A 27,590-nucleotide genomic window follows, 5' to 3' on the forward strand; every position below is an offset into this window, starting at 1 on the left:
CTCACTGGTGGCTTTGGGGACAAGGGTGCAAGGCAAGGTGGGAGGGCTGGGAAACACCACATGGTTTGTCACACAGTGACACCTCGGGGAGCCACAGAGACCAGCACCACTACTGGAAAAGGCACCTAGCACCTGGGCCTAGCAGCAAAGCCAGAAACACCACAGGGGCAGGCACACATCACACTTTAAAAACTTTATTTATATAAAAAAATCATTTTGTTTTAAAAGCGTTACAAGAGTGTGCACAGGAATCAGACAAAGAACGGCGTGGCGCTTCCCCCTCCCCACCTCCTTGGTCCCCCTCCACACCAGGGCCAAGGAGGAGAGAAGGGGGATGCTGTCTTTTTGGTTCATTTGGAATTAAAAATTAAAAAAGGAATTAGTGTTTTACATATTTAAAGGAAAAGAGAAGAGTTAGACCCCAGAACAAAACCCAACCAAGCTGAGGTGGGGCTGGAAGCAGGGAGGGCCCAGCCAGAGCTGGGGAGGATTTGGGGCAGGAGCAAGGCACCAGCTCTGCCCCTGCCACCTCCCCAGGCCCTGAGAGCCCGCCCTGGGGGGAGCCCCGGGCTGGGGGGGCTCCTGCTCCAGTTTGCAGCCTCCTGCAGAGGCTTCCAGTTGCACAGGGAGCCCCAGGCCCCCCCAAAAGATCACAGCACATGGATGTGCCCCAGCACCACAGCCAAGAGGAGGAGGAGCACATCCCAACTCCTGTGGCAGCCCAGGCCAGGATGCAGATGAGCACCCTGCACCCTCTCAGCGAGAGCAGGGGGGTTGGGGTCGCCCTAGACAGGCTCCCAGCCCCACTGCAGACAGGTAAGGCTCCCAGCAGGGAAGGGAAGAGCTCAGCCCTGCTGGAAGCGCAGGAAACTCCCCTTTCCCAGGGAAGCAGCCAGACAGTACGATTCAAAGAGCTATTTCACAGTGGCAAAAGAAAGGCACGTGTTGAGAGAAAGTCAGCGGGGCAGTGCCGCGGGGATCCCAGCTCCAGGCGCCCTGCACAGCGCCCCGAGCCGCCTGCTCTCCCCAAAACCCTGCCGCATCTCCTCCCTCCGTGGGGACCCCAGCCCACACCCCAGCACTGACCCCCTTCCTCACAGAAGGATCCTCCTCACACAGGCACTGGCTGGGAGCCAGGGCCCCATCCAGACCCCTCCGCAGGCTCCAGAGCCGGATCCCTCTTCCCATGCCTGCAAAGCCTTGTCTAGAGCAAAGCAAGAGAAGTTATTGCTGGTTTTCCTTCCTCTTGCCTGCCGTGTCTCCAGCCCCCGGACTCTGGTCCTGCAGCCCCCAGGGAGGAGGGATGCTCCTGCTGCCCCCACAGCCCTGGTTGAAGAGTGATCCCACACAAAAAAATACATCCTATAGGCAACAAAACCAAACCAAAAACAAGGTGGCATTGAGTGAGGTCCCAGTCCCAGTCCCTGCAGACGCTCTACAGCAGGGGAAGGCGCAAGAGAGAAGGCAGCTCCTGGTCAAGGCAGAGTCCTTATGCAGCACCCACGCCGGCTGATCCGGCAGACTCAGGCAGGAAGGTTTTACTCTCAGGAGGAAGGAGGTGGTGGAGGACGGGAGGAGGAGTTCTCAGTGGTGGTGTCCCAGAACAGGGAGGTGCAGTGGCCCCGAGGAAATCGAGTGGCCCGGGCTGCCCCGGGGACCCGGCCCAGGTGTTTGGCTGGATGGTTGGCACAGAGAGTCCAGCAAAAATTCCAACAATAAGACAAGGTAAAAGTCGGTCCATTCCACCATGAAGAGTTATATATTTATATATATAATATATTATCAACCCAAACGGAGCGGAGGCAGGAAGGCCAGCTAGATCTTCTGCTGCAGAGAGAGAGAGGGACAGGTGTTAGGGCCAGAGCAGGAGCAAGGATGGAGGCATGATCACAGCACCAGTGAATCCAGCAGCAGTGATTGGAGCAGAATTTGGTTGGCCAAGCACCCCTAAGAGCACAGCAGGATCTGTCACCCCTGTCAGATTGGGCAGGACACCGTGGGACATACCAACACGGGGGAGGGCACAGCAGCATCTTCCTCTGCCTCCTCTATCTCAGGCTGCGACTCCTGCCCCTCCTCTACCTCAGGCTGCGACTCCTGCCCCTCCTCCTGCTGCAGACACACGGGGTTAGTAGGGGCCACGCGGTGGGGGTGTTAGTTGTGGGAGCCCAGCTCTGCCCTCCTCTGCCAGCCACGGCAGCGATGCAGCATCTCCTGCACCCACCCCACTCTTCCTGAGTCAAGGAGAGCTGCTCACCATCAACGGCGCTGCCTTCACCGGCTCCATCTCTCCCAGGTCACCAGATCGGTCCAGCGTCCTGCTGTGGTCCCTCTCATTGAGTGTGGAATAGTTGTCTGGAGCAGGAGAGGGGACAGTCAGTTGTGCCACCTCTGCAGGGGGCTGCACCACACCCCCACAGCAGATGTGAGCTCTGCCCCCCATCCCACATACCAAGGGGGAGCCCCTCTCCTACCTGGTCCCATGTTGCTCATCTGGATCTCCTCCCGGGAGGATTTCTTGTCTACAAGCATGGGAGAGCACATCAGGGACAGTCCCTACAGCCAGGAGCCACAGAGGAACTGCTGCCTGCCCTGGCTGGCCGAGCCCAGGCCCAGATGCAGCTCTGAGACCCAACGACACCACAGGACATACAGTTCCAGCCCCAAGAAAGCTCCAATTAAGGCCAAAACTGATGGCTCTGATGGCCAGGAAAGCCACCCATGCCCAAACTAATGGCCCTGTGTGAGCAGCTCTGGCCGCTAGGGAAGCCAAAGCTGAAGAGCAGGGAGGGGACAAATGCCAGCTGCCCTGGGTACCTGTGAGGCAGAGGGAGGATGATAGTGGGCACAGGTGCTGAAGGCAGGCACATACCTGTTTTTTGGTTCCTGTCGATGAGAGGCAAGGTGCTGTCATCAAAGGAGTTGCCTCCCTGGGTTCGAGAGGCATTGCTCAGGTTCACCTACAGAAACAGACAGTGACCACTCAAACCCTGGGCCCAGATGTTCCTTCTCCACCAGCACATCCCACTCCTCCAGCACCAGGACAAACCCAGGAGCCCTCCCACAGCCCTTGAGGAAGGGGCCCAAAGTAACCAGAAGGTGCTAAAGCCCCCACTGCACCCACATCAGCCTGGGGGAAGCCTGCCTAGACTGGAACAGTGCCCAGCCCTCCAGCAGCAAGGGCAGGCCCTGCTTTTGGGAAAGAAACTGAGCCCAGGAGAAGCCTGTTCTTCAGCACTGCCACAGCAGCACTTAGGGTGACAAAATTCCTGCCTCATGCTCATGTGGGACATGGGGCATGACACTTCACAGTGTTCCTAGCAGAGACTTCCTGCTGGCCATTGGCTGAAAAACAGCACAGGGACACCTCTGATGCTGCCCAGTCCTACCAGCAAGGTGAAGAGCTGCAGGCTAGGTACTGCCACACACCAGGAACACCCTTCTCCCTGCTACAGGACCCCACCTACAGCCCCAGCCAGCAAAGGGCATCCCCACACCTGGAAATCTGACTTCTTCCAGCCTTCCTTCTCAAGGGGCTTCCGCAGCTCCTTATAGCCCCAGACTGTCTGTAAGACAAGGGCGGCTGCCCGGACTTCTCTCTCTGAGCGGTTCCTAGGAAGAGGGGAAGGAAAAGATGTTTGGAAATGCAGAGGAAGTGAAGTCCCTCTTCACCCTTGGCACCATCCTTTGAGCAGAGCCTACCCAGATTTGTTGATCAGCACAAGCTTCTCAATCCCCTGTGTTTCCCGGAGCTTCTTGGCAGCCTCAAGGTTGTCCACTATCACTTCATTGATGGTGTTGAGGATTGACACCACTGTGTCCTCAGAGAGGTTTTTGGCAGGGGTCTGTTGGCCTCCGGGCAGGTTCTTCACCAGGTTGGGGATGGCATGCTTGCCTGGGAAGCACAAAGCGGTGGGTGTGAGCAAGCAGCGAACAGGACTGAAGGCAAAACCACTAAGAGGTGACCCGTTTTGCTGTCCCTCTCTGCAGAGCTCTGCTCTGGACAGGGGCAGCAGACAGAAGCTGGGCTGATGCTGTGCTCACACACTTCCCCAGCAGCCAAGAGGAGGAGGAGGAAGTCCCTGGACACACAGAGTGTGCCATCCTCACCGATCAGCTCCTTGTTGCGCAGGTCCACGGCCAGGTTCCGCAGGGCCCCCGACGCTGCTTTCACCACGCGCTCGCTGTCGTGGGTCAGGAGGTCAGCGATGGCGGAGAGCCCCTTCTCCTGGCGCAGCGCTGAGCGGATGTACCGGCCGTACTGCACAGGGGAGGCACAGGGCCACCGTGTCACTTGGGGCTGGGGACACCACTGCCAGGCCCACAGGTGGTGCTCCTGGCTCCCCAGGCTCTTTCCCTGCCACACCAGCAGCCCTGCGGGCACTCACCGTCCAGCTGCCAGCGCACAGGTTCTGGATGGCTCCTGCCGAAGCCTCCAAGATAGCTGGAGTCTTGCTTTCCTTCAGAAGGGAGATATATATCCGGACCACTTCCGGCTGGAAGAGGAGCTCGTAGCCTGCCAGGAGGACATGGGTGGGAAGGGTTTATCCAAGAACTGTGTCTTCCTAATCCAAAGGGGCTCTGCTGGGCAGACAAGGCTGGAAGCCTCTACCCACGTTCCCTGCGGGTGGCATCCTTGGCACAGAGAGGGCCAGGCTGCCCCGGGGTACCCAAAACCCCAGCCACCGCTTGGCCAGGGACTGTGATTTACAGGCAGTGAGACACTTGTCCCCGGAGGCTTCTGGGAACAACCCTTCCTCATTCTCATGGCTGGGGAACACTTTAAGGCAGAGATTTTGGCTTTAATCCTGCCTGTTCTTCATGCCCAGGAGAGAACAGGCAAGAGGACAACTGTGCTGGCAAGTCTGAGACCACCACAGAGGGCTGTGTCACTGCGCTGTCCCTCAGCCCCTGGGACAGTATTTCCCTCTGAAGCCTGTCCTGAAGCAGCACTGACCACATCCACGTACAAATTCCTCACACCTACTGGCAGAGCTCATGTTTTAACCAACCATTGGGCAGCCAGTAACATTACTGCTCGAAACCTAACTTCTGCCTGTTGGAGAGGCTCATTTCAATGGGAAACAGCTCCTCTCTCTACTCTACCAGGCTGCTGTGGGAAAAGCTGCCCTGACACCCAAGTCCTGCACAGTCACCGAAGGAACATACCTTTGGCTGGAGTTGTTCTTTTGGGAAAATCCACTGTGTCGGCACCAGGTTCTTCTGGGAGCTTTTTACCTTCAAAGGGCAAGTGGAGAGGTGTGAGACTCCTCCTCTCCCCACCCGCCTCAGCCCAACACCTCTTTGCCACTTGCAGGAATAAGCCCAGAGGCGAGCTGAAGCCAAGCGACCAGCGTGTGCCAGGAGGGGACATTGGGGGCATTAGCCACACTGCAGGCAGAATGTGCCCAGCTGGGGAGGGGGGACAAAGAGAGCTGGAGAAAGCACCCAATTAAACCATGGAAAAAGTAAAACCAAGAGCGCACTCACCTCTGGAGAACCACTCGTCTATTGGTGAGGTGGAGAGGAGGACAGGAGAGAGGGGAGGCAGGAGAAGAGAGGTGCCAACAGCATCATGGGGCAGATCATTTGGCAAGAAAGCAAAGGGAAAGGGAAGGGGCAACACAGGAGAAAAGGGAAGGCATGGAATTAGTGGACATGTATCCATCACCACCCTGCCACCACAGACACCCACCACAGCTTGTGTCAAATGCTTTGGGCAAGCCAAGCAGCAGCTCCCAGAGCCAGGGAAGCAGGGACCACTGCACCTCCAGAGAAAGCTGCCCTTCAGGCTTCACACGAGACACCCAAGTAAAAGCACAGAGACCCCAGCCCACCCTCAAGACCTGTCTCTGTCCCCCTCCCCCCCTTCCCTGCTGCTGCTGGCACACAAACCTTTGCCCTTCTTGGCCCCAAAGCAGCTGGCAGCGTGGGGCCCAGCATTGTTGGCGGGGACAAGGGGTGTCTCCTGGTAGCGCTCGGCGTGGGGGATCTCACGGTGGACTTGGTAGGACAGGTTCCTCAGCAGGCACACACAGTTCTCCACCAGCTGGGGAGAGAACCAGAGGGTCTGGCTGAAGCACTGGGAGCAGCACTCCAGGTCTGTGAGTGAGGGTCTGGCCCAGCTTTTAGCTTAAAGTTCAAGGAAAATTAAAGCCAACACCTTGTCCAGGCAGATCGGGAAGCCTGGAGCCAGGGGACAGCAGTGTGGAAATGAGTGACACAACCAGGCCCCTGTTGGGGGGCCAACGTTCCTACCCCAAACTACAGGCTGAGTGCCAGACACCTCCTGGTCCAGCAGTGCCAGGTGCAGCCCACACAGGCTCTCCCTTTCCCAACACCAGCCCTGCTGTGGTACCTTGCTGTCTGAGTCCTTCTGGCCGATCTCGGACTGCACTATGTAGATCAGGGCGTCCACCAGCCCATCACATTCCCGCAGCTTCCGACGGGCCTCGCTCCGCTCCGAGCTCACATTCCTGGCAGGCAGGAGAGAACCGTCACAGGAGGGACAGCTGAGGGCATACACGGGGCAGCCCACACCCCGCAGAGCTCGAGAGAAAATAGCTCCTGTAGCTCCCCTCACTAAGGGAAAACTCCTCCCAACTCAAGGTCTGCATCAGCAGCAGCTGTCTTAGGAGAGCAGCTGCTCCACAGACCTCTGAAGTGCCAGAACAGCCCAGAAGGAGCGTTGCAGCCCAAACCCAGGCCAGTGCTCTGCCAGTTCCATACCTAAGGCAGCCAGCGGTGTTGGTGAGCACTGACTCCCACTCTATATGGCGGGGTTTGGAGTCCTCGTTGGGCTCCCGCTCCCAGCCGGAGCGGGGAATGATCACCTCATCAGTCAGGGCATGTAGTGCGTGATCCACGATGGCCATCTTGATGGAGTCGTGTGAGGACAGGTTCCACAGCGTCCCTGCAACACCACAAGCGGAAGGTGAGCACTCGGAGCCTGACCACAGACCCCACCCCAGTGGTCAGCTTGTCCTGCCCTCCCTTGAGCCGCTACCTGTGATGACCTCAGTGAGGTCCATGTCGTGGGCCTTGCGCAGCAGGCGCACCAGAGCGGGCACCCCGTCGCAGTTCTTGATGGCAATCTTGTTATCCTGGTCCTTGCCGAAGGAGATGTTCTTGAGGGCTCCGCAGGCGCCATAGTGCACCTCCTTCTTGGGGTGGTCCAGCAGCCCCACGAGCACGGGGATGCCCTTCAGCCGGCGCACCTCCGTCTTCACCTTGTCGTTGCGGTAGCACAGGTGCTGCAGGTAGGCAGCCGCGTTGGACTTGACGGCGTCCAGCCGGAAGCTCAGCATGGCTATGACCTCTGGCAGCTCTGGCTGGCGCCAGTTCCCTGGGGCCGGGCCGCCTTTCCGCAGGCTGTCCAGGCTGGCCAGGCTGCCCCGCTCGTGCTGGGCTAGTGGGGCCCAGTAGTATCGGTCGGGGGCCACTTCATCCACCAGCATGTCTTCATAACTCCTAGGAGAGAGGGCAGCGGGCGTCAGCACAATCCCAGACCTAGGGGAGGCTGTGTCCCCTCCAGCCCACCAGAAGGGATGATGCTGGATCCTGGTCTGACCCCTGTGGAGGAAGGAGCCAGCCCCAGGGCACAGGCAAGAGTCAGCCCCAAAGGCAAGGTCTGCTGCTGTCCTGGGAACAGGCCAAGTTGGGCACCAAGAGACAGCCAGACTCCAGGAATCAACCTCGTGGCTTCCAGCACAGGCCCAGGAAAGAGCCATGGTCCTACACCCCTGTCCTGGCCAGGAGCAGCTCACTCACAGACTGGCAGCGCTGGGAATGAGCCCAAACAAGCACATGGACATTTAAAGTGTAACTACCACGCCGCATGCCAAAGTGACATTTAACACCCCCAGAATGCACACCCCTCAAAATCCCAGATTCTCCCATTTTTGCAGTCACTGGCACTGTAATCCTTCCCCCATCCAGGCAGAGGAATCCAGCAATTTCCAACAGAAAGGGATGGGAGGGGACAGATCGGTCACCCCTGCTGTGTCACGGCACTGAGGACATTCAAACAAGACCCAAGGAGAAGTTTCCATGCTCCAGCTCACACCTGCTCCAGGAGCTGCTCAGCCACTTCCTGAGCTCCTGGATCAGCCCAGGCAGCCCCTCCCCCTGAGCATCCTGACAAGGATAGCAGCAGGTCCTGCTGCCACCAGCACTTCCCTGCCTCGAGCCTCTGGTACAGGACTTGCCCAAGCCACCAGCTTTAGAGCCACTTGCACAGCCACACTGTGGCACTGCCATGGTGTGGCAGTGAGCTGCCAGGCTGGCTTCCAGCAGGTCCTGACGGGGACATGCCCCATGCCTGGCTGCTCAGAGGAGCAGCAGCACGAGGCCAGACTGAGACACAGCCACTGACACTTGCCAACACGGCTGGCAGGCGATCCCACTCCCATGCCAAGACTCACGCTCCCCAAAAGGGAGCTCTCATCCCGCCGCAGTGCCAGATCCCACCCTGCCCCTCCGGGCAAGATGGGGCTGGCAGGGAACGGGAAGGACCCCCCTTCCCTAAAGGGTGAGCTCTGAGAAGAGCCCCAGAGCAGGGGCCAGTGCTCTCTGCAGCCGATGGCAGCCAGCACGTGCGGTGTCCCGCAGCTCGAGGCGCTCCTTCGACTCCGCGTGCCTGGCAAGCTGCCTCCCCGAAGGAAGTCGTTAACAGCCAGGCTCCTGCTCAAGACAAACATCTCCGAGGCAGGGGGGGACGCTGCTCTCCCTGTTCCCATTCCTGAGAGCTGGGCAGCGAGTGAGGATGGTAACTGAGAAGGTGGAGGACAAGCCAAGCTCAACAGCGCCTGGATTCCACAGATTGCTGTGATCTTTATCACTCTGCCCGGGGAGGGAGAGCCAGCTCAGGGGCCCACCAACCCATCTTTCATACCCTGAGCCATTCCTGCAGGACTAGCTGACATCTCCAACAGAGCTGACCTTCTCCCTCTGCATGATCCACATCCCTCCGTCTCCCACCTGGCTGCAGCTCCTGCATTCCACTCTTGTAACTCCCCTCCTCCAGGACCTGGAGGAGCAGGAGCACAGACACCTGAGATGGCTCGTGGTCTCAAAGGCCACTCAGGACACAGCCCAGGGAAAGCAGACAAGCCAGAGTCTCTGTCTGGCCAAGCAGCCAGGGGCTGGACACACCTGTGTAACCCCTTCCGCCCAAGGTGCTCTCTGAGGGATGAGACCTCATGGCCATGTGCTCAAAACTGCCAACACTGGCTCGTCCTGGGCTGCCTGAGGAGGGAAAAGCCTGGAGCAGCCCTGCCTGCCCTCCTCCAGCCGGCACAAGCTGCACAAAGCAAGGAGGCTGAGCAAATCCATCTGGGCGAGCAACCGCCCCGACTGGTTCAGCACAGCCCAGCAGCACTTGTGCTGGCACCAGCCACAAGGACAGACAAAGCTGCTCCTTCAGTCCCTCCGGCAGCCAGGAGCTACTGTGGATTTACAGCATGCACCTGGATGGGGCAGATCTCCACAGGGACTGGCTAGAGACTCCTCTCCCCCAGGTCTCTCCCTGTCGCCTGTTTTATGTCCCAGGAGCATAGGCAGCCTGTGCTGAGCCTTACCTATCTGCCTGGGCCCACCCTGGGGCACTCAGGAGGTGCTGACACAGCCCCTTCCCCATCTCCAGGACTCTGGCTCAGGTCCTCACTGCATTGCTACCTCACCAGCCCTGAAGACATCCCCCAGCACCTGCCCACAGCCCTGCTGACAGCCTGGCCAGGAGCAGAGCAGGAAGCAGCACTTGTGCAGGAACAGCTGGCACAAGAGACCTGTGGGCAGGAGTCATGGCCTCAGGCAGTTGGCATCCTGAATGCCCAGCCTGAATGCCTGGCAATGCAGGAAGGACCATCAGGAGTCTGCTCTGGCCTCCGAGGGCAGCATAGCACAGCAAGCTGGAGCAGCTGCCATCGCCACAGACACACAAGGGGGAGAAGCTGCTGCTGCTGCCAAACAGGTTGAGCAGCTTCTCCCGCCCTGCCCTGCAGCAGGATCGGGCTGTGCAGGAACGCTCCCGGGGCACTGTGGGGCCGAGCCCTGCTCACCCCAGCCTGGGCTCAGCTCCCCTTCCTGGGGCTGCTCTCGGCTCAGGGACAGGACGATCACTGGGCTGCTGCTGCTCATGACACACAACCTGCACAGGCACTGCTCCCAGCAGGATGCACCATGCTGGGGCACACACAGCCCAGGTGGCGCAGAGGGAAGGGCCTGGAGCTACCTCCAGCTGCCCACTGGAACTCCTGGCTGCAGGACAAGCGGCTCAATTAGCACCCAGGTTTAACCACCAATTAAGAAGACAATTAGAAGCGGATGAAAGTTTTCTGCTGTGTGAGCCACGTGTGACTCAGCTCACAGTGTTGTGTCCACGGCCCTCCTTCCTCCAAGGAGGGTGAAGTTCAGTGATCTCAGAGCACCTCAGAGCCTCCTGCCACGTACCTGAGCCGCCGCCGAGCATCAGATGGGGTCCCCGCCCTCCTGGCCGTGCCATAGTCAGACATGAGCCCGTAGTCCACATCTTCGAAGCCCACGCTGCGCTGGTCATCCTCGAGGCCGTAGGGCTCGGGGTGGAAGTGGTTGAGGTCCATGTTGCTGCCCCCAACACGCACCTGGGGCTGGGGGCCGTAGATGTCCTGGCGGCTGGGGGCCCGGTAGGTGTCCATGGAGGGGCGGTAGCGCTCGTCGATGCGGGTGACACGGGACAGGCTGCCGTAGCTGTGGTCACTGCCCGGGTACCCGTCCTCGTAGGGGCGGCCGTAGCCGTCGGGGTAGTGGTAGTTGCGAGGGAGAGTGGCCGTGCCCGCCTGGCCCAGGTAGCTGCCGGGGCCCCCGTTGCCATTCTTGCGGAAGTTCCTATCCATGGTCTGGACGTAGTTGCTAGTGACGGGGGAGGTTTCCAACGGCAGCCCGTCAGGCCCCACCGGCACCTGCTGCACCGTCCGGGTGGTCACAGTCTTCACCACTTTCTTCACCTAGAAGGGGTGACATGCATGCACCACATCCTTGCATCCCCAGATTCCCCTTCCAGCCCAGCACTTTCTTGCAGGTGCATTTCACACCCTGTTTCAGCTCAAGGCCACCAGGGTCCCCAGCAATGCCCTGTCCCTCCATGGTGTCCCAAAGCCCGTACCGTGGTCTCTGTACGCCGCGTTGTCCCATCATCTGATGTCTCCACAGACACGACCGACATGGCCCCTTCTGGGTCCTCCTCCATGGTGTATGTCTCCTCTACAATCTGGCCCGGATCCTGCATCCTGGGGATTGTGCTGTACAAGAGGTGGCTGTGGTCCTGAGGGGAGGAAGCAATACGCAGTCAGGCCCTATCAACCTGGGCCTTCCTGCACTTAGCTGGACGAAAGATCTTTTCTCACAGGTATCCCCTGATACCTTTTGGAAGAATGTACCTTTAAGCAAGGGTGGCCACATTAGAAGCCCAAGTCACCTTCTCTCAGCTGGAATGGGGACACTGGAGCACTGTCCTGCACCCCCCCCAGCATGCAGGCTGCCCACAGCCAGAGGGCTGAGCTCCCCCTACCTGTGGCCCGTTGAGCTTCAGATCTGAGTATTTCTGCCTTTCCAGGTCAGCATCGCCCAGGAAACGTCCGTTCTGAAACACAGCAGGGCAGCAGGCTCATTACTACACTGATCTCCCATGTATCCATCCTCCTCACTTCCCTGCGGGGCCCTGAGCAGCCCATCTCCTGCACATGATAGAGACACCCACCGTGCACCCCACGGGAGCCCCCAGGAGAGGAACACACTCCTCAGGGGTCTGTGCCATGTGCAGCAAACCTCTAGGCCAGCCTGGCTGGGGAAGAGTCGCAGGAGACACCCCAACATCCCAGTTCTCCCACACGCTCCTGATGGAACGATCATGACCTTACCCTGCTCCCCAGCAGGGCCCTGGACACCTTCCACATCTCCCAATGCAGGAGCCACCAGTCACACCCCAGAGGCCTCCCCTGGGCCTGAGGGAACCATGCAGTGGCCAATCACAGGGTGCTGCTGTTTGACACTTGGACTCTTCCTCTGTCCACCCTGCCCTGCCCCACAGGTCCCTCCTGGCACCACCACCTTCCAGAGCCGGAAAGGCACCTGGCTCTCGCATACCACCACACACCAGCCCTCCAAGCACCCCTCTCCAAGACTGAGCCTGAGAAAGCGAGGACACGCCTCAAGGCAAGGCAGATGAAACCACATTTCCAGTCCTGTAGAGAAGATCTCTCCCAGCCCTGGTTTGGCTGTGTGGGGACAGACTGAGGCACCAGGGATTTGCCCTTTGTCGCACACACAGGGAGGCACACACACCTCAGCCCAGGCATTTCAGCTGCCCTCCAAGCAGCCGAGTGGGACAGGGAGCAGAGATGCCCTAGAACTGAGCACAGCCAACCTCTGACCTTCCCAAAACCAGAGGAGAGCCAACCTGGCAGCACAACCCTCCAGACTGGCACCTCCTCTCCTGAAGACTCTGCCAAAGGAGGTCTGCACCCCCTCAGACCGACTCCAGTACACCAGCGCCACAAAAATATCCAGGCCCTCCACCACCTCCTGTATCCAAGGAGGGCCGAGGGGAGGTAGCTGCCTCCGAGACAGGACTGACACGGCCGGGGGCTCCAGGAGCCTGTGCACGCCCCTCTGCCGAGGGGGTGTTTTACCTGGTGCCGCCGGGTGAGCGTGCCGTTGGCCAAACCCAGGCCGGTGTCCTGTGGGGAGACCCGGACTCGCTCCAGCTGGGCTGAGACATGGCGCCGTTCCTCCTCCAGGGCCCGGGTCAGCTTCTCGAACTGTGCCTCCTGCTCCTTGACAGAGGCAAGGATGCTGGCGGTCGACTCCACTTCCGAGTCGTCCATGGGTGACGGGTGCCCAGGGTGGGCAGGGCGGGGGGCACGGGGAGGCACAAGCAGAGGCGGCTTGGTGTCAAGGTGAGGGTGGGAAAAGTGACCCAGAAGGGCAGGAGCCCCTCTCTTCATTGCACACGATTTTGGAGGAGGAAAGGAGGAGAGAAGAGTGGTCAGAAGAGACTGATTCCATTAAGACAGATTTTCAGAACAGGAAAAAAAAAAAAAAAAATCTTATGGCATTAACACCCGCTCCCACCCATCACCAGAGAGCTGGCAAGAGGGTCCTGGAGCAGGACTCGGATGCAAACTGCCCCAGCATTGAAGCTTGGAAAAGTGGCACTGTGGGGACAGAAGGCCCCCTGCAGCAGACCAAACAGCTAGGGCTGAGCCAGGTTTGGAAGACCTCCGTGGGCTGAGGGAAAACCTCATGGGCAAGGAAAAGCTGCAGGCAGACAGTGCAGAAGGGGAGGGCATGTCTCTGGGGTGGGGCAGGGGACACTCCTGAAGAATGAGAAGTGACCCACATCCCACTGCTTCTGCCAGGGAAGGGTGGAGGGAGAGGGCTGTGTCACTTATCTGGTCCCTCCTCCCTGGTGTGATAAGAGATGGGGAGACAGCTTGAATGTCCCGGCTCCTTCCTTCCCAGGAAAGGGGATGGAATGTGATGGGATCCCCCTAAAGGGGATCGATTTCATAAGCCCCTGTGATTGCTGCTGAAACTCACCACCCTCCAGCTATCCACCAGGGCTCTCCCTCCAGGGATCCTCAGCCCACAGACCTAGGGATGGGCTTCGGCCTGGACCCCTCCAACACCCCCGCCCAAAGGGGAACAGCAAGCGAGCCACAATCAACATTTTGGTAGAGAAAGACAATATTCTTCCATACAGACCTGTCAGAGGAGGAAGCTCAGGTTTGATTGGCAAAGGCACGGGACAGCCAGGTCTAGACGCAGAGAGTCATGGGAGAAACAGCCCAGCCACCACAGTGAGGAAGCAGGAGGGAAGAGAGCTGCAGGGACAGCGGGATCAGGTCAAAATCACACATGAGAACCTCAAACAGGAGGTAGGACAGGCACAGAACTGGGAAACTGACACCTCTCTCCCCCTCCCCACCCCCGAGGGATGGGCAGTGTCTTGAGGGGTGGCAAATGTGGTGCTGCTCCCACAACAGCCCCCCAGCTCCACGGAGACTCCAGCACCACTCACTGTTCCCACTGAACGGAGAAACGGCAGAGGCGGAGAGGAGCGGCCAGGGCTCAGCCCTCCACCCCTCCTGCGCAGTCAGGCCGAGTCCCTGCAAGCCCGAGAGGTTTTCCCAAAGCCGTGCAGTCATGGCAGGCGTGTGGGGACTCGCTCGAGCCGGGCAGGCGGCACAGAGGCTGCTTTCCCACGGTCTCCAGCACCGGTTCTGCCCACTCCACTACCTGGTGCCACCACCCCGGAGCACCGATAAGAACGACCCGGGGCTGAGAACTCACGCCAGCAGCGTCCCCGTTCCCACCACCTCCTGCAGCCCCTCCAGACCGAGCCTGCAGCACATGCTGGTGCACTGGAGCTCAGACGAGGGCTTTCTGGTCTATCAAACCCCTCCCCACTCCTCCTCTGGCTCTGCTCCCCAAAGCCTCCCATGTCAGCCATGGTGGCACCACCACAACAGAGCGCAGCCACGCAGGATGGATGTTTTCCAAGTGTTTTGGAAGGCACCCACAGCACGTTCCACCATCTGGTCACTGCCACTCTGTCATCTGCCTTCACCGATAAAAAAATCCAGCAACTCTACTCGTGCCCACATGATGCCCAGCAGGAGGAGGAGCTGTCGCACACCCAACCTAGCCCCGCACCCCAGGAAGAACGCAGCCCACCACCCTCCAGAGCACAACCAAGCTTTTGGAGGCTCCCAGACATGACTCCTGGCTCATGCATGCAGCTTTCCACCCCTCCCACCTTGCAACAGGTACTCCCTAAGGCTTTTTCAACAGATCGACTCCCCGAGCCTTGTATGGAAATGCAGGGATGTCTCTGACCCTTGCTGCTCACCTGCCCTGTGGATTTGCATGATTCTCCAAAGGAGAGGCTTGGTGCCTCGCAGAACAGTGCTGACACATCCCAACTCTCATTCCTGAGTAACACTCCCCATCTCTGGTGGGCTCCCTCCAACTTTAAGCAGGGACACAGATCCTCAGCCTTTCCAGGGCTCCCTGATGGAAGGGGAGCAGCCCCTTGCCACATCCCAGTCTTGTCCAGCAGGACACAGGGCAGTCCTACCACCCCAGCCACCCTATAAACCTGCAGCATCCAAAATCCCACCCAGAACTCCCACTGGCTTGCTGGGATTTGTTTCCAGAGTGGTATTTCAGCAAACCCTTTAAAAGAGGGGAACAGCCCTCTGTGGAGAAGGAATTCTCCACAACATGGCCTTGTCCAAGCAGCTGTGCTCCCCAGCTGGCCCTCAACTGTCCCGATGCAGAAGAGGCAGATTTTTGGGGTGCAGGAGGGCAGAGGCAATGCCCTAACTCCAAGGAGAGACTTGGCTGGCCTGGTCTCATGAACAGGATCATGCCTGCAGCAAGTGTGGACCAGCAGGGTCTGGCTCTGTGGGAAGCATGGCCAGGAGAGAGAGGAGCCCCAGAAGACGCCCTTGGTCCCATGTGGTTCCCAGGCAAGGGCCCGCCAGCCCTAAATTCCCACCTCTGAACACTCCCTGGGAATGGGGCTGGGAAACATGGACACCAACAATGAAACCTGCAGGGCTGCAAGGGCCCCAGATAAGGGGCCAGAGCAGCTGCAAAGCTGTTTCCTTCCCGTCCCTTCCACAGGGAGTAAACACAACAGCAGGGGAAGGAACAGGACGGGTCCCGCACTATCCAGCTCCTGTCCCCTCACACCCACAAATCCACCGGGGATGCTCGGGGGGGTCCCCTGAGGGTCTCCCAGCAGGATCAGGTCATGTTAAGTGGAGAGACTCAGTGTTGGGGGCTGCACTGCCTACACAGCCGTCATTCCTGCCCCAAGCACTGGACATGGCTCCATGATGGGCAAGAGGTGCCAGCAGAACGGGGTCTCTCCCAGTTTTCTTCAGCCACCAGGACACACCAACTCCCTTCACCCTCATTCCAGCCATTGCCTTCATCAATCTGGGACTAAAGACATAATTACAGAGAGGCAGTGCCAGGTCCAGAGAGGTCAGCAAGAGCTGTCCCCGCAGACACAGCCAGCGCCATCCCAGCTGGAGTGCAGCCATTCCTGGCTGGCACACAAACCCCAGACTTGGCCCTTCAGCCCCAGCTCTGAGGAATCTGCCCCACATTCAGGGGTGGGGCACAGCACAGCCCCTTGATGCATCCCAATGCCAGTCCGGAGCATCCAGTAGCCATCCCTAGGGCAAGACAGGGAGGGCAGGAAGAGGAGAGCTCAGCTATGCATCCTGCTCCCTCCAGCCAGTGAGCTGCTCGTGACAGTGCAAAGCCAAGTACGCAGGAACCCGCAAGGGTGAAATTCCAGGGATCGTTTTGCGCCCATTCCCCCCCTTCCTCCCCCCAGCCTCTGAAGATCCAACTACAGAGCATTCTTCCAGAGCCAGACCCTGACCGGCTCTGAGGATGGTTCATGAAAGCCTTTTCATCATGAGAGAGGCACTTGCTGACACACCCGTTACTTAAAAACCCCAGCAAGCCAAAAATAATTCAGCTGGCTTAGTTCAGGGCAAACCAAAAAGCCTGAAGACAAAGCACACCCTGAGCAGCTTCACCCCAGGGGCAGAACCCCCTCGGTCCCCCCAGCAATCAGTACGAGGAGACCCCAGAGAACAATGCAGTGATCCAGGAAGCTTCACATCCAAATCCCCCTGGCCGTATCTCCCAACTTCCTGGCACCAACCCCACCCTGTGCCGTGCCCACAGGTCCCAAAGCCAGAGCATGTCCACTGGAGAGATGTCATGAAGCCTCGGGAGCAGAGCCTGCTTGCTGACCACGAGGCAGCTGCCAGCCCACCTGTGTGCACAGAGCTTCCCTGCCACAATCTTCCCAGCTAGATAAAGGCTTGTTCATAGCCAGTCAGGCACCCTAAACCCTGAGCCCTCCACAGCTCTTCTCCTGCAGCCAGCTGTGACAATGGCAGGTTTCTCCAAAACCTCTCATCCTGGCTTCTCCAGCAGAACTGCCTTCCCACAGAACAAATCCTTTGCCTGGCAAAATAGATTTCCGGGGCCAAACCACAGACATACACACCTAGAGTTCACCTGCAACCTCCTCTGCCAGAGGATGGAGTCCAGGCCTCCCCACCAGGAGTGTTTTCCTGGAGTCTGCCACGGCAAGATTAACCCCGGGGCCCAGACCAAGCCAGCAGATGGGGAATTGTACTCCACAAGCCAGGGAAAATGGACAAGATGCGGCAGATTAAGACTCAGACTGCAGGCTTGAAGGCAGCACCGCTGCAGCACAGGCAATCTCCAGCACAGTCCTCTACGTGGATTCTTCCAACAACATGTTCCAGCCTTGCTCCATGCCCCGAGTCCCTGGAGAGCTGTCACCCAAAGGTCCTGGGATCCTTGGGGCTAAGGCCGCTGCCTCAGCAGAGAACACGTTGGGCAAAGTCCAACCCAAGCACCTTCAAAGTCAGCATCACCTCTGCCACATCAGCCCTGCCCCAGCACCCTGCTAAGGGACACACCAGGTGCTCACTCCCATCGTCCTGCTGCCACCAGGGAGTGCCACGTCCTGGCCCTTTGCACAGTTTTACTGCTTGTTTGTGTCCCCCAGGCACCTGCCCAGCACATAGCAAGGTCTGTCACCATGGCCAGGCAGCACCCCACGCTGTGAAAGCCCTTCTCCAGCTCCATCAGAGCCAGCACAGACACAGCCCCTCATCCAGGCTGGCTGAAGCCCTGTGGGGCTCCTATGCCAGACCCACCTGCCAGGCTGACAAGGAGGTATGTGCTTCCCGAGGAATTTTGCAACACAGTCCCCAACACGGACATGAAAAATGGCAACACCGCTCCAATAACTAGCCTTTCCCTCTCAGCCCAAGAGTCTGAGGAGAGCCAGCTGGCTTGCCCACTCTCTGAAAGCTCTCAGCACAAGATCCCATCCGAGAGAGGGAAAGAGAGAGAGAGAGAAAGCAACAAATACTCCTGGTTCCAGCTGCCTATCAGGATGCACTTAGGAAAAACAGAAACTCCATCAATAATTCAAGCTTGCAATTGTCCGAGTGCTTGCAAGTGCACTTGCTCTGCACAGGCTCACGGCCCCGCTAATTTGCCACAGGCTTCTGGTCAGTCTCAATTACCTAAAAAATAAATGAGCCAGCATCTTTGGCATCTTTCCCTGCACCGAGCACAGGGTCCAGGCTCACACATTAGCCCTCAGACCTCAGCCTGGCTGAAGCAGAAGGGCATGCGAGGGGAGCCCACCTGCTCCTGTGTCTGGCTCAGAGTGCCAATGGCCCTCGGGCCACGGGGGAAGCAGGACAGCTGATGGTGGGCAGTAGATCCCACATCCCCGTGCAGGTGATGGAGAGTTTTGGCTGTTTCTCTCCCACCCTCAGAGGCAGGAAGGTGCCCACAGCCATCACCGCAGAGCAGCCCACCCTTGAGGGACACATCCTTGCTGCCAGACTGTGTGAGGCACCTTGCTCCCACTCCCCAGCCTCCCTTGGCCCTGACAGGCCCGACATCAGGGGAGAGGTTTCCCCACCTCTTGCCCTGAGCTCCCACTGTGTCCTTGGCCCCCGGGAGGGCTCTTGCTGGCAGGTCACAGAGCACAGTGGACTTCAGGCAGGCTGGTGACCAGGAAAGGGCTGCTCCAGCAGCAGGTCGGACACTGCCGTGGGTGTCTGCCTGCTCCGGCCCAGCCCCACCTTCCCCCGGGGCAGCCGTGTCCCGGGGTGCCAGTCACGGCAGGAGCCCAGCGGGTGAACACCCAGGAGCGGCACTGCGGGCAGGGATGGGCAAGGAACCATTCCTCCTCTACCCGTCACACCCAACTGGTTGGACTGGCAGCAGGATCGCCACCTGGCCTACCTCACCTGCCGCCCCCAGTGCCAGGGACGATGGCCACGTAGCCAGGATGGGTTGGGAAAGCCTCCCTTCGGAGAGGGGAGTCACCTGGAGATGCAAGCCGAGCACAGACCGCACCTTATAAGGGAGCGGGCTGGCAGCCAGGGAGCAGGATGAGGAGGGAGCGATAAGGGCAGGGTGGGGCTGGAGGGGAGGAAGCAGGAGGAAGCAGGAGCGTGGGTCGTTCCCTCAGCCAAGGCAGGGGGCTGAACGGAGATACCGATCGGGTCTGGAGGACGGGTCTGGACACAGCCGAGGGTTGTGAAACGCAGTGCGCGATCCCCCGAGGTAGAGATCTGTCCCTGGCTGCACTGAGGTCACCAGGCCAGTGCCACCCCAGCAGGACGAAGAACGAGGCTGCCGAGAACGGAGGTTCGGACATGGAGAGCTGCGATTGTTCTGCTGGAATGCCAGCAATCCTGCGGCGGGGCAGCTGTCCTCCCAGGCACGCCAGGGGCCATTCGCCCCTCTCTGAGCACGGCCAGGACACAGCATGCCACGAGCTCCTTCCCTCCAGGCAAGCCAGGAAGCTGCCGACCCCCTGCAGCGGCTGGATGGAGCACCATGGCGAGGGAATGGGAGATGAGCTTCCCTCGGCATTTTCAGGCAGGAGGGCAGCCAAGCAGGGCTCCTAAGCAAGCCACGCTAGGCTCCGAGCAGAACTCTGTACTCCCACAACCCCTGAGTGGGACGGCCACAGGGCCAGAGCCTTCCTGCCAACAACATCCCACTGCATCCCTCTGCCCACGGACATCTCAGCAGCCCTGCTCTTACTGGGCACTGCTGCGAGGGTCCCCGCCCTGGGGACAGCAGCAAGCAGGGTCCCTGCCACCCCTCTGCACCAGCCCCACAGCTCACACCCCCAGGCCCAGGAGATTCACATGTCGGGAGCCCTGCAGCAGCACAAAGGCAGCTCTCTCCTCGCTGTGGGAATTCGCAGCTGAGAGCTCGGCAGGGACAAAGGGATTTCACAGGCACATCCCCAGCCGGCGGCCGGCCTCCCTCCCCCCGGCGTCCCCGCTTCCTGTCACAGTAGCACCAGACCTCGGGGGCGAAGCAGCAAACAAACACCCAGCGCTGGATTCTGGGAATGGGGCCAGAGCATTCCCGGGGCAGGCCACGCTCCGGCAGCCAGCGGGCTCCTGCTTCACCCCAGCGGCTCCCGGGCAGGGGGAGGCAGTAGCCCCCCAGCTCTGCCACCGCGGCCCAAGGCGAGCAGGTGAGCCGGGGGGATTGCAGGGCAGCCCCTGGCTCCTTGCTTCAGCCAAGGAACAGCGGCCACCTCGAAGGGGGACATGAGCTGTCCCCACAGCCACAAGGCTCAGTGGACGCTGGCGCTGGGCTGAAGGTCAACGCGGCCCCCCAGGCTCCAGCCACGCCAATGTCCCTGCCCTTCACCCGTCCCCCCACCCTGTGCCGGGCTCAACTTTCCCATTCAGCTGCCTCTCTCCCGCAGGGAAAACAAACACACCAGAGATAAGGGCCATGCTGGCAGAGTCCAGGGAGCAAAGTCCCCTGAGTGAGACCCGAGGTTGCCTGCCCAAGCCGAGGGCATGTCAGATGGGGGAAACTGCTCTGGCTCCCCATTCCGGGGGCACATGAGCTACTCCAGAGCTCAAATGGGCTGCTGGCTGTCCCCAGGCAGAAAGGCCAGTATCTGGTGGCCTGCATTCCCAGCAGGATTAGGGGCGGCCTCCCTTCATCAGGCCATGGGCACAAGCACCTGCAGCTAGCTGTGCCAGCCCACCACCCAGACACATGGATTTGGGACTCTTCCCAGGCACAGAGCCCTCCCCACAGCCCTCTTTCCAAGGAAGCCACTTGAGATCATTTCCTGTCCTGCACCTGCAGCCCCAGGAACCGGTCCTGGCTCCAGTTACCCTGCTCCAACCAGTGGACAAAGGAGCAGGGCCTGGAAGCACGGGGCAATGTCACTGGCACCAGCACAGGACCTGCATCACTGGGGGCAGCCAGTACTATACACCTTTCCTGCAAGAGCGAGTCACCAAGGAACCGTATGGAGAAGGGCAGAAGCCAGGGCACCGCAGCCTTCCCAGCAACCCCACATGGGGTCTCTCCACCCAGAGGCACCCCTGAGGGCAGACAGAGCGCCCTTCCCTCTGCCACAGGAGATGCACTCCCCTCCCCTCTCCACACTGAGCAAACAGGTGAAGTAGCATTTGGTGAGGGAGCGGCCAGGAGAGAATTGCCGAGATTAAGCCAAGCCGGCCAGAGGGAAGGGCAGGAGGAGTGGGACCCCCTGCCCCTCCTCGCCCCAGCCAGCCCAGACTCCCCGAGCAGGTAGGGCAACCATGGGCTGAGTCAGAGCACAAACCACGCGGGGCTGGGCTGAACACCCCAGCTCCGCTTGCTCGGCATGACCTCATCAGGTGGCCAGCTCTCTAAGGCTCTCTAATTGCACGCGTGCGTCTGCTGGAGATGGCTCCGAGGGCCCTGCCAAGAGCAGTAATGAATGGGTGAAGGAAAGCCGCTGGAGAACCATCAGGCAGGAGCCAGGGAGTGAATCACAGCTGGAGGTGGGGAAGCTGGGTGCTGCAGCACGGTGACAGCAAGACCCCCAGAGCACCGTGAGACCCCACAAGGTGCACACACAGGCTGGCAGGAGCCAGCGCTCACACGGAGCAGCAAGGGACAAACAGGACAGCGGGCCAGGCCACACTCAGAGGGACGGCAGGACTCCATCCTACCCAGCCTGCTGCCTAAACTGTTTGCACCCCCAACTCTCTCACTGAGAAGCAGCTTCCCAGGCTCCTGTGCGAGCTGAAGGGACGGAAACCTGCGCTTCCTGGTCAGACGGGAGATGACATCGTGGCTTCCCTTTCCTGCAAGTTTCTAAACACGACGTCCTGCCAAGAGCCACTCCCCACAGCCCCTGGCCTGCATGAAGACAACCTGGAACCAAGCTGGGAATGCCAGCCATGGGCACCACCACCAGCCCAGCCTCGGCCAGCTGTGCCAGCCAGGTCAGCATGGCCCACCCAGGAGACAAGATGTCTGGCCAGACTGCTGGAAGCATCCTGCCTCCAGGGAACACGTCCGAGGGTTCCTCACCCACAGTGCTACCACATTCCTACCCAGGAATGGGAAGGATTTGGGAGCATCTTATGAGGAGCATCTTATGAGGAGAAGGTGCAAGATGACGTTTTCCAACCCTATGAGGATCCGGCTGTGCCCACCACGCCCCAGAAATGGGCTGGTTACCTGCAGAACTACTGCAGCACCAAGACCACAACCACAGCACAACATCTGCCCCTTAAGCCAGCTCTCCAGCCTCCCTCACACGCCTCATCTCCTTGTCTGCACAACTCCCTCAGAGCTCCCTGACTCTTTGTGGGGCTGCCAATGCTCCTGAAGGCAGGACAGGGCATTCCTGGGACATCAAGCATGCGTCCCCTCAGAGCTCTCACTGCTGCCAAAGCTTAGCTCCACAGGCCCATCCACCTGCCCGCACAGGGTGGCTCCTCTTGCTGCCAAAGGGAGAAAGGAAATCAGTGGTTTTTCACCCAAACCAGCTGGTGGGGACAGACCCTGGGCAGAGATCACGGGGAAGCAGGTGGCTCTGCCACACCAGTGTGCTCTGGAGGTAAGAGCAGACAAAATAGAGAAGAGAGAGGAAAGATGGCACAAAGCCATCCTGGAGCAGGTGGGCTCCCCACATCAGAGAGGATTTCTCTAAGAAACACCCCTGGGCTCTCCACCTCCTCCCCCTCAGACCCCAGTGAGCAGGAGGGGGACAACATCTCTCCCCTGAGCAAGCCGGCCTGCCCACAGCCGAGCCAAGCATGGCAAGCAGCAGCCCTGCATGCAGCAACATGCTCACAGGAATGTGTTACTCCACTGGGCAAGGGGCCTGCCAGCAGCATGCAAACACCCCCGGTGACCCACCCTTCCAGGTCGGAAAAACTCGTCTTTGCAGTTCCACACACTCCCTCCCACCCACGGCAGATACCCACATGTGGCCCAGCACCACTGCCTTCCCTTGCCGACTGGGCCAGGACCGGGGCTGTGAGCACCAGGAAGCAGCTGAGAGAGCCACGGGCTCTTCTCGGAACAGACCAGCCCCAGCGCCACACCAGATGGGGGTGAGAGGAAAACGCATCGTCTGGGGACAGCGAGACGCCTTCCTCCTCCTGGACAGGGCGGGAACCAGTTCCCCATATTCATCTAGTCCAAGGCCATCCAACTCTCACACATGGGGCCACCTTGCTCCCTCCCCCAGGTAACCACTCTCCTACCCAGGAGGTACTTTCACGGTTGCAAAAGCTGTGTGAGACGACGGGAGAAGGGAGAGCTGCCCTCCCATTGCCCACCACCCCATGCTCTGGCTGCTTTCCCCCTGCCATGTCCAGTGCCCACTGCCCAGCCCTTAGGGACCCAGCAGTGGCAGTTACAGCTCAGGTGTGCCCAGGAGGGACGGTGACCTTTGAGCAGCGTTTGCTGTGACCAGGGCCAACGCCCAGAGGAACAAGAGCAGCCGGTGCTGGGATGGAGGCACAGGAACAGCTTCTGAGTCCGGATATCACTGCTGCCACCGACCCCAGCCCAACCAGGGCCATCTTGTACCAGCAGCCCTGGAGCTGCAGATATTTCCAGAGCACCACCACCCTGGCCAGGCTATAGCAGAGCTGTTCTCAGGGCTTGGCCCCTATCCCAACTTGCCTGGACCCTTCCCTGTTTGTGCTGGAAAGCCAGGCACACTTGGTCTGGACAAGCATCCCAAGACACCAAAATTGGTACCACAACAAAAATCCCCCATCCCATCAGCACAAACATCTGGGCACAGACCTGCCAAAAATCAAGCTTAAAGGGTTCAGCCTGGCTCAGGTCCTCAGGCCCACACTGGCACAAGCGTTCTTGCAGTGGGTAAGAGCCCTGCAGTGCAAAGTCACCGTGGACCTGCAGCACAAGGTTAGGGGCACTGGGACAAGCTCCTGGGCACCCACCATTCCTGTCAGCACCCCCTGGCAGGAAAGCACATCTCCCTGAAGGCATCAGGAGTCAGTGTGGAGGGCCAGGCAGCAGGGACCAGTTGTTCCCACCTCAGTCCAAGGTCCATACACGCCAGCGTCTCACTGCCAACCTCCGACCAGCAGCTGCTCCGGGCTGGGAAGAGCATACGAAAGCAGAGGTGACAGGCACCATGGTTAAGGGTTGGCCTATCCTGCTACCACGCCTGGCAGCTTGTGCTCCTTAGTCACTGGTTTGCCCCCACACCCAGCAGTGCCACCTCATCTCACCCCTCCTCACATGGGCCACCACAAGGAAGCAGTATTCCTCACAGGGAAAAGTTTCTTCTTCCACAGGGAAAGGGGCACAGGAGGATCAAAGGGCACCCACTGCCACCCCAAAGCCCCCCAACAGGCTGGGGTCACAGGGGAACACAAGAGGTCAGGCCCCACATGCAGCAGTCACCGGACAGGGCAGAGGGACAGGCATGCCTGTGCCCAACCAGCACCACCAGCCTTCCTGGGGGGAAAGAAGGAGGATTAGCAACAAGCACAAGACAGGCAGGAGCCAGACAGACTCATCAGCCTGCTGCTGGGGGTTTCCAGCACAAGAACTGGCTCTAAGAAACCATTTCCTCCCCCAAACAATCTCCTCAGATGATATAATGCAAAAAAAAGGTTGCGGCCACCTTGGAGAACTTGAGGACTTTGGTCGAGAGCCCGTAAATCCAACCCCTTTCCGACAGCACTGAGACACATTCCTGAACTCCACGCCAGAGGACAACCTCCTCCCCTGGCCAAGCCCTGTGTCAGACACGAAGGAGTGCCTGAATCGCCCAGGTTCGGGTTTGTCATCACATCCAGCCAACACCTGTTGTCTTCTACTGACCCAAACCAGCTCTGTGTTCTGCTTCTCCCTGTCAGCAAGGCAGGGATAGGACACAGCACAGCACTGCACAGACACAGGTGTTCAGAGCCACGAGAGCTCTACATCCTTGGAGACAACATCACCACAGTCTTGGGAAAGGGCTCTGTCCTTGCCAGCAGTAAATGAGACACAGTTATGAGGGGTTGTTGGGAAGGGAAACTGAGAGCTTTAACCAGCATTTTCTCCCTAAGGCCACAGACACTGGTAAGTTATTTCGAGAAGCCAACAGCCTTCCAGGCACAATCCAAGCCACGCTATTATTTTCTGGGTGTCCTAAAGCCACCTCCACTGCAGATACAATGGGCCAAGGTCTTATCTCCGTGCCAGAGGCTGGAGGAGGGAAGACATGAGAGGCAATCCAGGGACAGATGCTGGCTCCGCGGTCTGGGCTGGACCATTCTTCTGACTCCCAGCCCATCTTTAGGGAAGGGATGGCCTCGAGGGCTCCTCAACCACAATGATCGGGCCCTGACCTCTGCGTTGAAAGGGAGGAGGCTCACCCCTCTACGGCAGCCCGAGCAAGCCCAGCACGCTCCACTGAGCAAGCACTTTCATCCTCCCACCCTTTCCAGGAAGGCTCCGTGCGAGATTCCAGCAATGCTGCACAAGGCAAAGGACAGTCGTCTGCACACTCAAGCGTCCAGCCAAGTGAAAAAGCAGCTTCTCAAAATCTGCCTTTCTGCTGTTGAAAGAGCACAAGCTAACACCAGTAGGTAAGAAACCTGCCTCAAGAAAGCCCTGGGAACAGGATGAAGCAGACCAGGTAACCCTGGGGAAGACGACTGACAACTCCCCTGTCCGGGCTCTTCCCATCACATGGCTTCCCACAGACCTGGCAGACACTGCCCCACTCCATTGGCAGGAGCCCCAGCAGAGGCAGCAGCCTGGGAGTCACCAGCCAGCAGCTGATCCCACCTCACCACATGCAGGAGAGAGGGCAAGGAAATGGCAACTTCAAACACAAGCTGTGAGCATGCCCTATGGGATCCCAGCACGCCTGCAATGCTGAGGACAAGCTCAATTCTCCACACCAAAGACCTGGACAGTCAAGTCCAAAAGCATCTGTGCAGCACAGAGAGGGCATCAGTGAAACCAGAGGTAGATGCAGTTCACTACCTCCACAAGGCTCCATGAGCCCATATGCTCCCCTCTGGCTCACTGGGAGCTGGGCAGAAGCCTGGGTGACACAGCCCCGAGACAGGAGCCCCCAGCCCTGCCACAGGCTGGTCACAGGACAGCCCAGGACCCCCAGATAATGCCCCGTGAGTCCCATCGTCACAGCTCCCTGGAAGGGCATGGGCACCGCGCCCCTGGAGAGAGAGGGAGGCACTCCAGGAGGTCCACCCCTCTCTCCAACAATCAGAGGAAGCTTTGTTGTCCAGGCTCCCTTGCCCAAAGCCCAGGGCCATAACGGAGGTGCCCCACCTCCCTTCTGCCAGCCCGCGGGTGCCTCACAGATGCCAGCAACTCTCATGACTGAGAGCCACCCAAACTTTCTCACCCCAAGCTAAGTCTTCTCTCTACAACGCTCCAAGGAGGCTGTTCTGTGACTGTCCACAGCGCAGGGGAAAGCGACGCCAGAGAAGGTCACCGGAGAAGGCACGACCAGCGCTGTGCAGGGGGGGAGACAGCCGGGCTGTCTCTAAATGACAGTGTGGCCAAGGGAGACTCAGAACGAACCGGCGGCTGAGCAGACCCCCGAGGCCGATTCCGACACCGTCCTGCCTCCCCGGGAAGCGTTTCGGTATCGCTTGTAAACTCCGGCGGACGGGCTTGTCGGGCTGTTTTTAAGCTCAGAGCAATTCCATTAAGGAGGAGCCGCAGCCCCACCCGCACACTTGAGACCCCCCCGGGCACACCGTCCCCTTCCCCGCCAGAACAAAGGCGCAGGCGAACGACACACCGGGCGATGAGCCCCCGCTCAGACGGACAGAGCCGAACCGGGCGGCAGAGCCGGAGAGCCGGGCCGTGCCCCGGCTGAGACTCCGCGGAGGGACCCAGCCCCGATCCCCGCCCGAGGGCGGGGGGGCCCGCCGGTGCCGGCCGCGGGAAGCTGGCACACGGGCCGCCTTTGTTCCGGGCAGGGCGAGCGGCGGCGGCCCCGGGCGGGGAGCGGGGCGGCTGCCCGGCCCAGCCGCCTTTGTGTCGCTCCCCGCGGGCTCCCGGGCGCCGCCAGCGCCCCCGCCAGGGCCGGGCCCCGCCGCCCCACCGGTCCCGCGGGGCGCGGCCGCGCCTGGCACCGGCTCCCGGGCAGGACGGGGCTCGCGGGGCCCGGTACCGACCGGCCTCAGCAGGAGAGCGCGGTCAAGCCCCGATCCGGCCCTGCCGGGCGAGCACCGGCCCGGCCCGCCCAGCCGCCGCCGCGGGGGTGTGCGGCGCCCGGCAGGCGCCGGTCCGCACCGGCCCCGCTCCCTCCCCTCTGCCCCCTGAGCGACGGCGCGTACGCCGCGATCGGAACTCACCGTGGCCGGGCTCCTCGGCGGGCGGGCGAGGGGGGGCGGTCCCGCCCCGCGGCGGCGGCGGCACGGCCGCCCGGCCCGCTCCGCTCCGCGGGTCCCGCCGCGGTGGCGAGGCGAGAGGCGAGGCGGGCGCCCGGTGCGGCGGCGGTGCGGGTCAGGCCGGGTCCCGCCGGGCGGCGCGGGGTGCTGCGTGCGGAGCGCGGGGTCGGCCGGGTCCCGCCGTGCGCCCGCGCCGCTCCCGCACCTAAAATGGAAGTTGGTCCGGCGGGCGGGGCGGGGCGGGCGCGGGGCCGCCCCCGGCGTCACAGCCGCGACAAGGACGGGCGGGACCGG

General features: G+C 60.3%; 1 protein-coding gene across 15 annotated transcripts; it reads right to left on the minus strand.

Moving 5' to 3' along the window:
• Positions 1–178: 178 nt before the first annotated feature.
• On the minus strand, positions 179–27,516 carry CTNND1 (catenin delta 1). 15 transcript variants are annotated; one of them, XM_085063524.1, is made up of 22 exons: positions 27,261–27,395; positions 13,741–13,859; positions 12,666–12,974; positions 11,546–11,617; positions 11,141–11,299; positions 10,450–10,982; positions 7,007–7,470; positions 6,730–6,913; positions 6,359–6,476; positions 5,896–6,049; positions 5,491–5,508; positions 5,170–5,238; positions 4,389–4,516; positions 4,111–4,261; positions 3,703–3,895; positions 3,498–3,612; positions 2,873–2,960; positions 2,475–2,522; positions 2,258–2,355; positions 2,083–2,112; positions 2,008–2,052; positions 179–1,824 (listed from the first exon to the last, which is right to left on the minus strand). In XM_085063524.1, exons 3-22 carry the CDS (start codon positions 12,858–12,860, stop codon positions 1,816–1,818), a joined length of 2,871 nt encoding a protein of 956 aa, XP_084919650.1. In that variant the 5' UTR covers positions 12,861–12,974; positions 13,741–13,859; positions 27,261–27,395; the 3' UTR covers positions 179–1,815. The 15 variants fall into 15 exon arrangements, with proteins under 15 accessions (XP_084919650.1, XP_084919648.1, XP_084919649.1 ...); XM_085063522.1 differs by having other exon boundaries at positions 179–1,827; XM_085063523.1 differs by lacking the exon at positions 2,083–2,112 and having other exon boundaries at positions 2,008–2,082.
• Between the last annotated feature and the right edge of the window lie 74 nt (positions 27,517–27,590).

Source organism: Lichenostomus cassidix, chromosome 5 (genome assembly GCF_008360975.1).
Source record: "Lichenostomus cassidix isolate B80296 chromosome 5, HeHo_3.0, whole genome shotgun sequence".
NCBI classification, from domain to species: Eukaryota; Metazoa; Chordata; class Aves; order Passeriformes; family Meliphagidae; genus Lichenostomus; species Lichenostomus cassidix.

Excerpts from the sequence above, each read along its gene's own strand:
- CTNND1 (XM_085063514.1), bottom strand. The coding sequence starts at position 12,860 with ATGGACGACTCGGAAGTGGAGTCGACCGCCAGCATCCTTGCCTCTGTC. Across the intron at positions 2,961-3,497 it reads GGAAGAAGTCAGATTTCCAG|GTGAACCTGAGCAATGCCTC; the intron begins GTGTGGGGATGC and ends CTGTTTCTGTAG. Across the intron at positions 2,113-2,257 it reads TGAAGGCAGCGCCGTTGATG|CAGGAGGAGGGGCAGGAGTC; the intron begins GTGAGCAGCTCT and ends GTGTGTCTGCAG.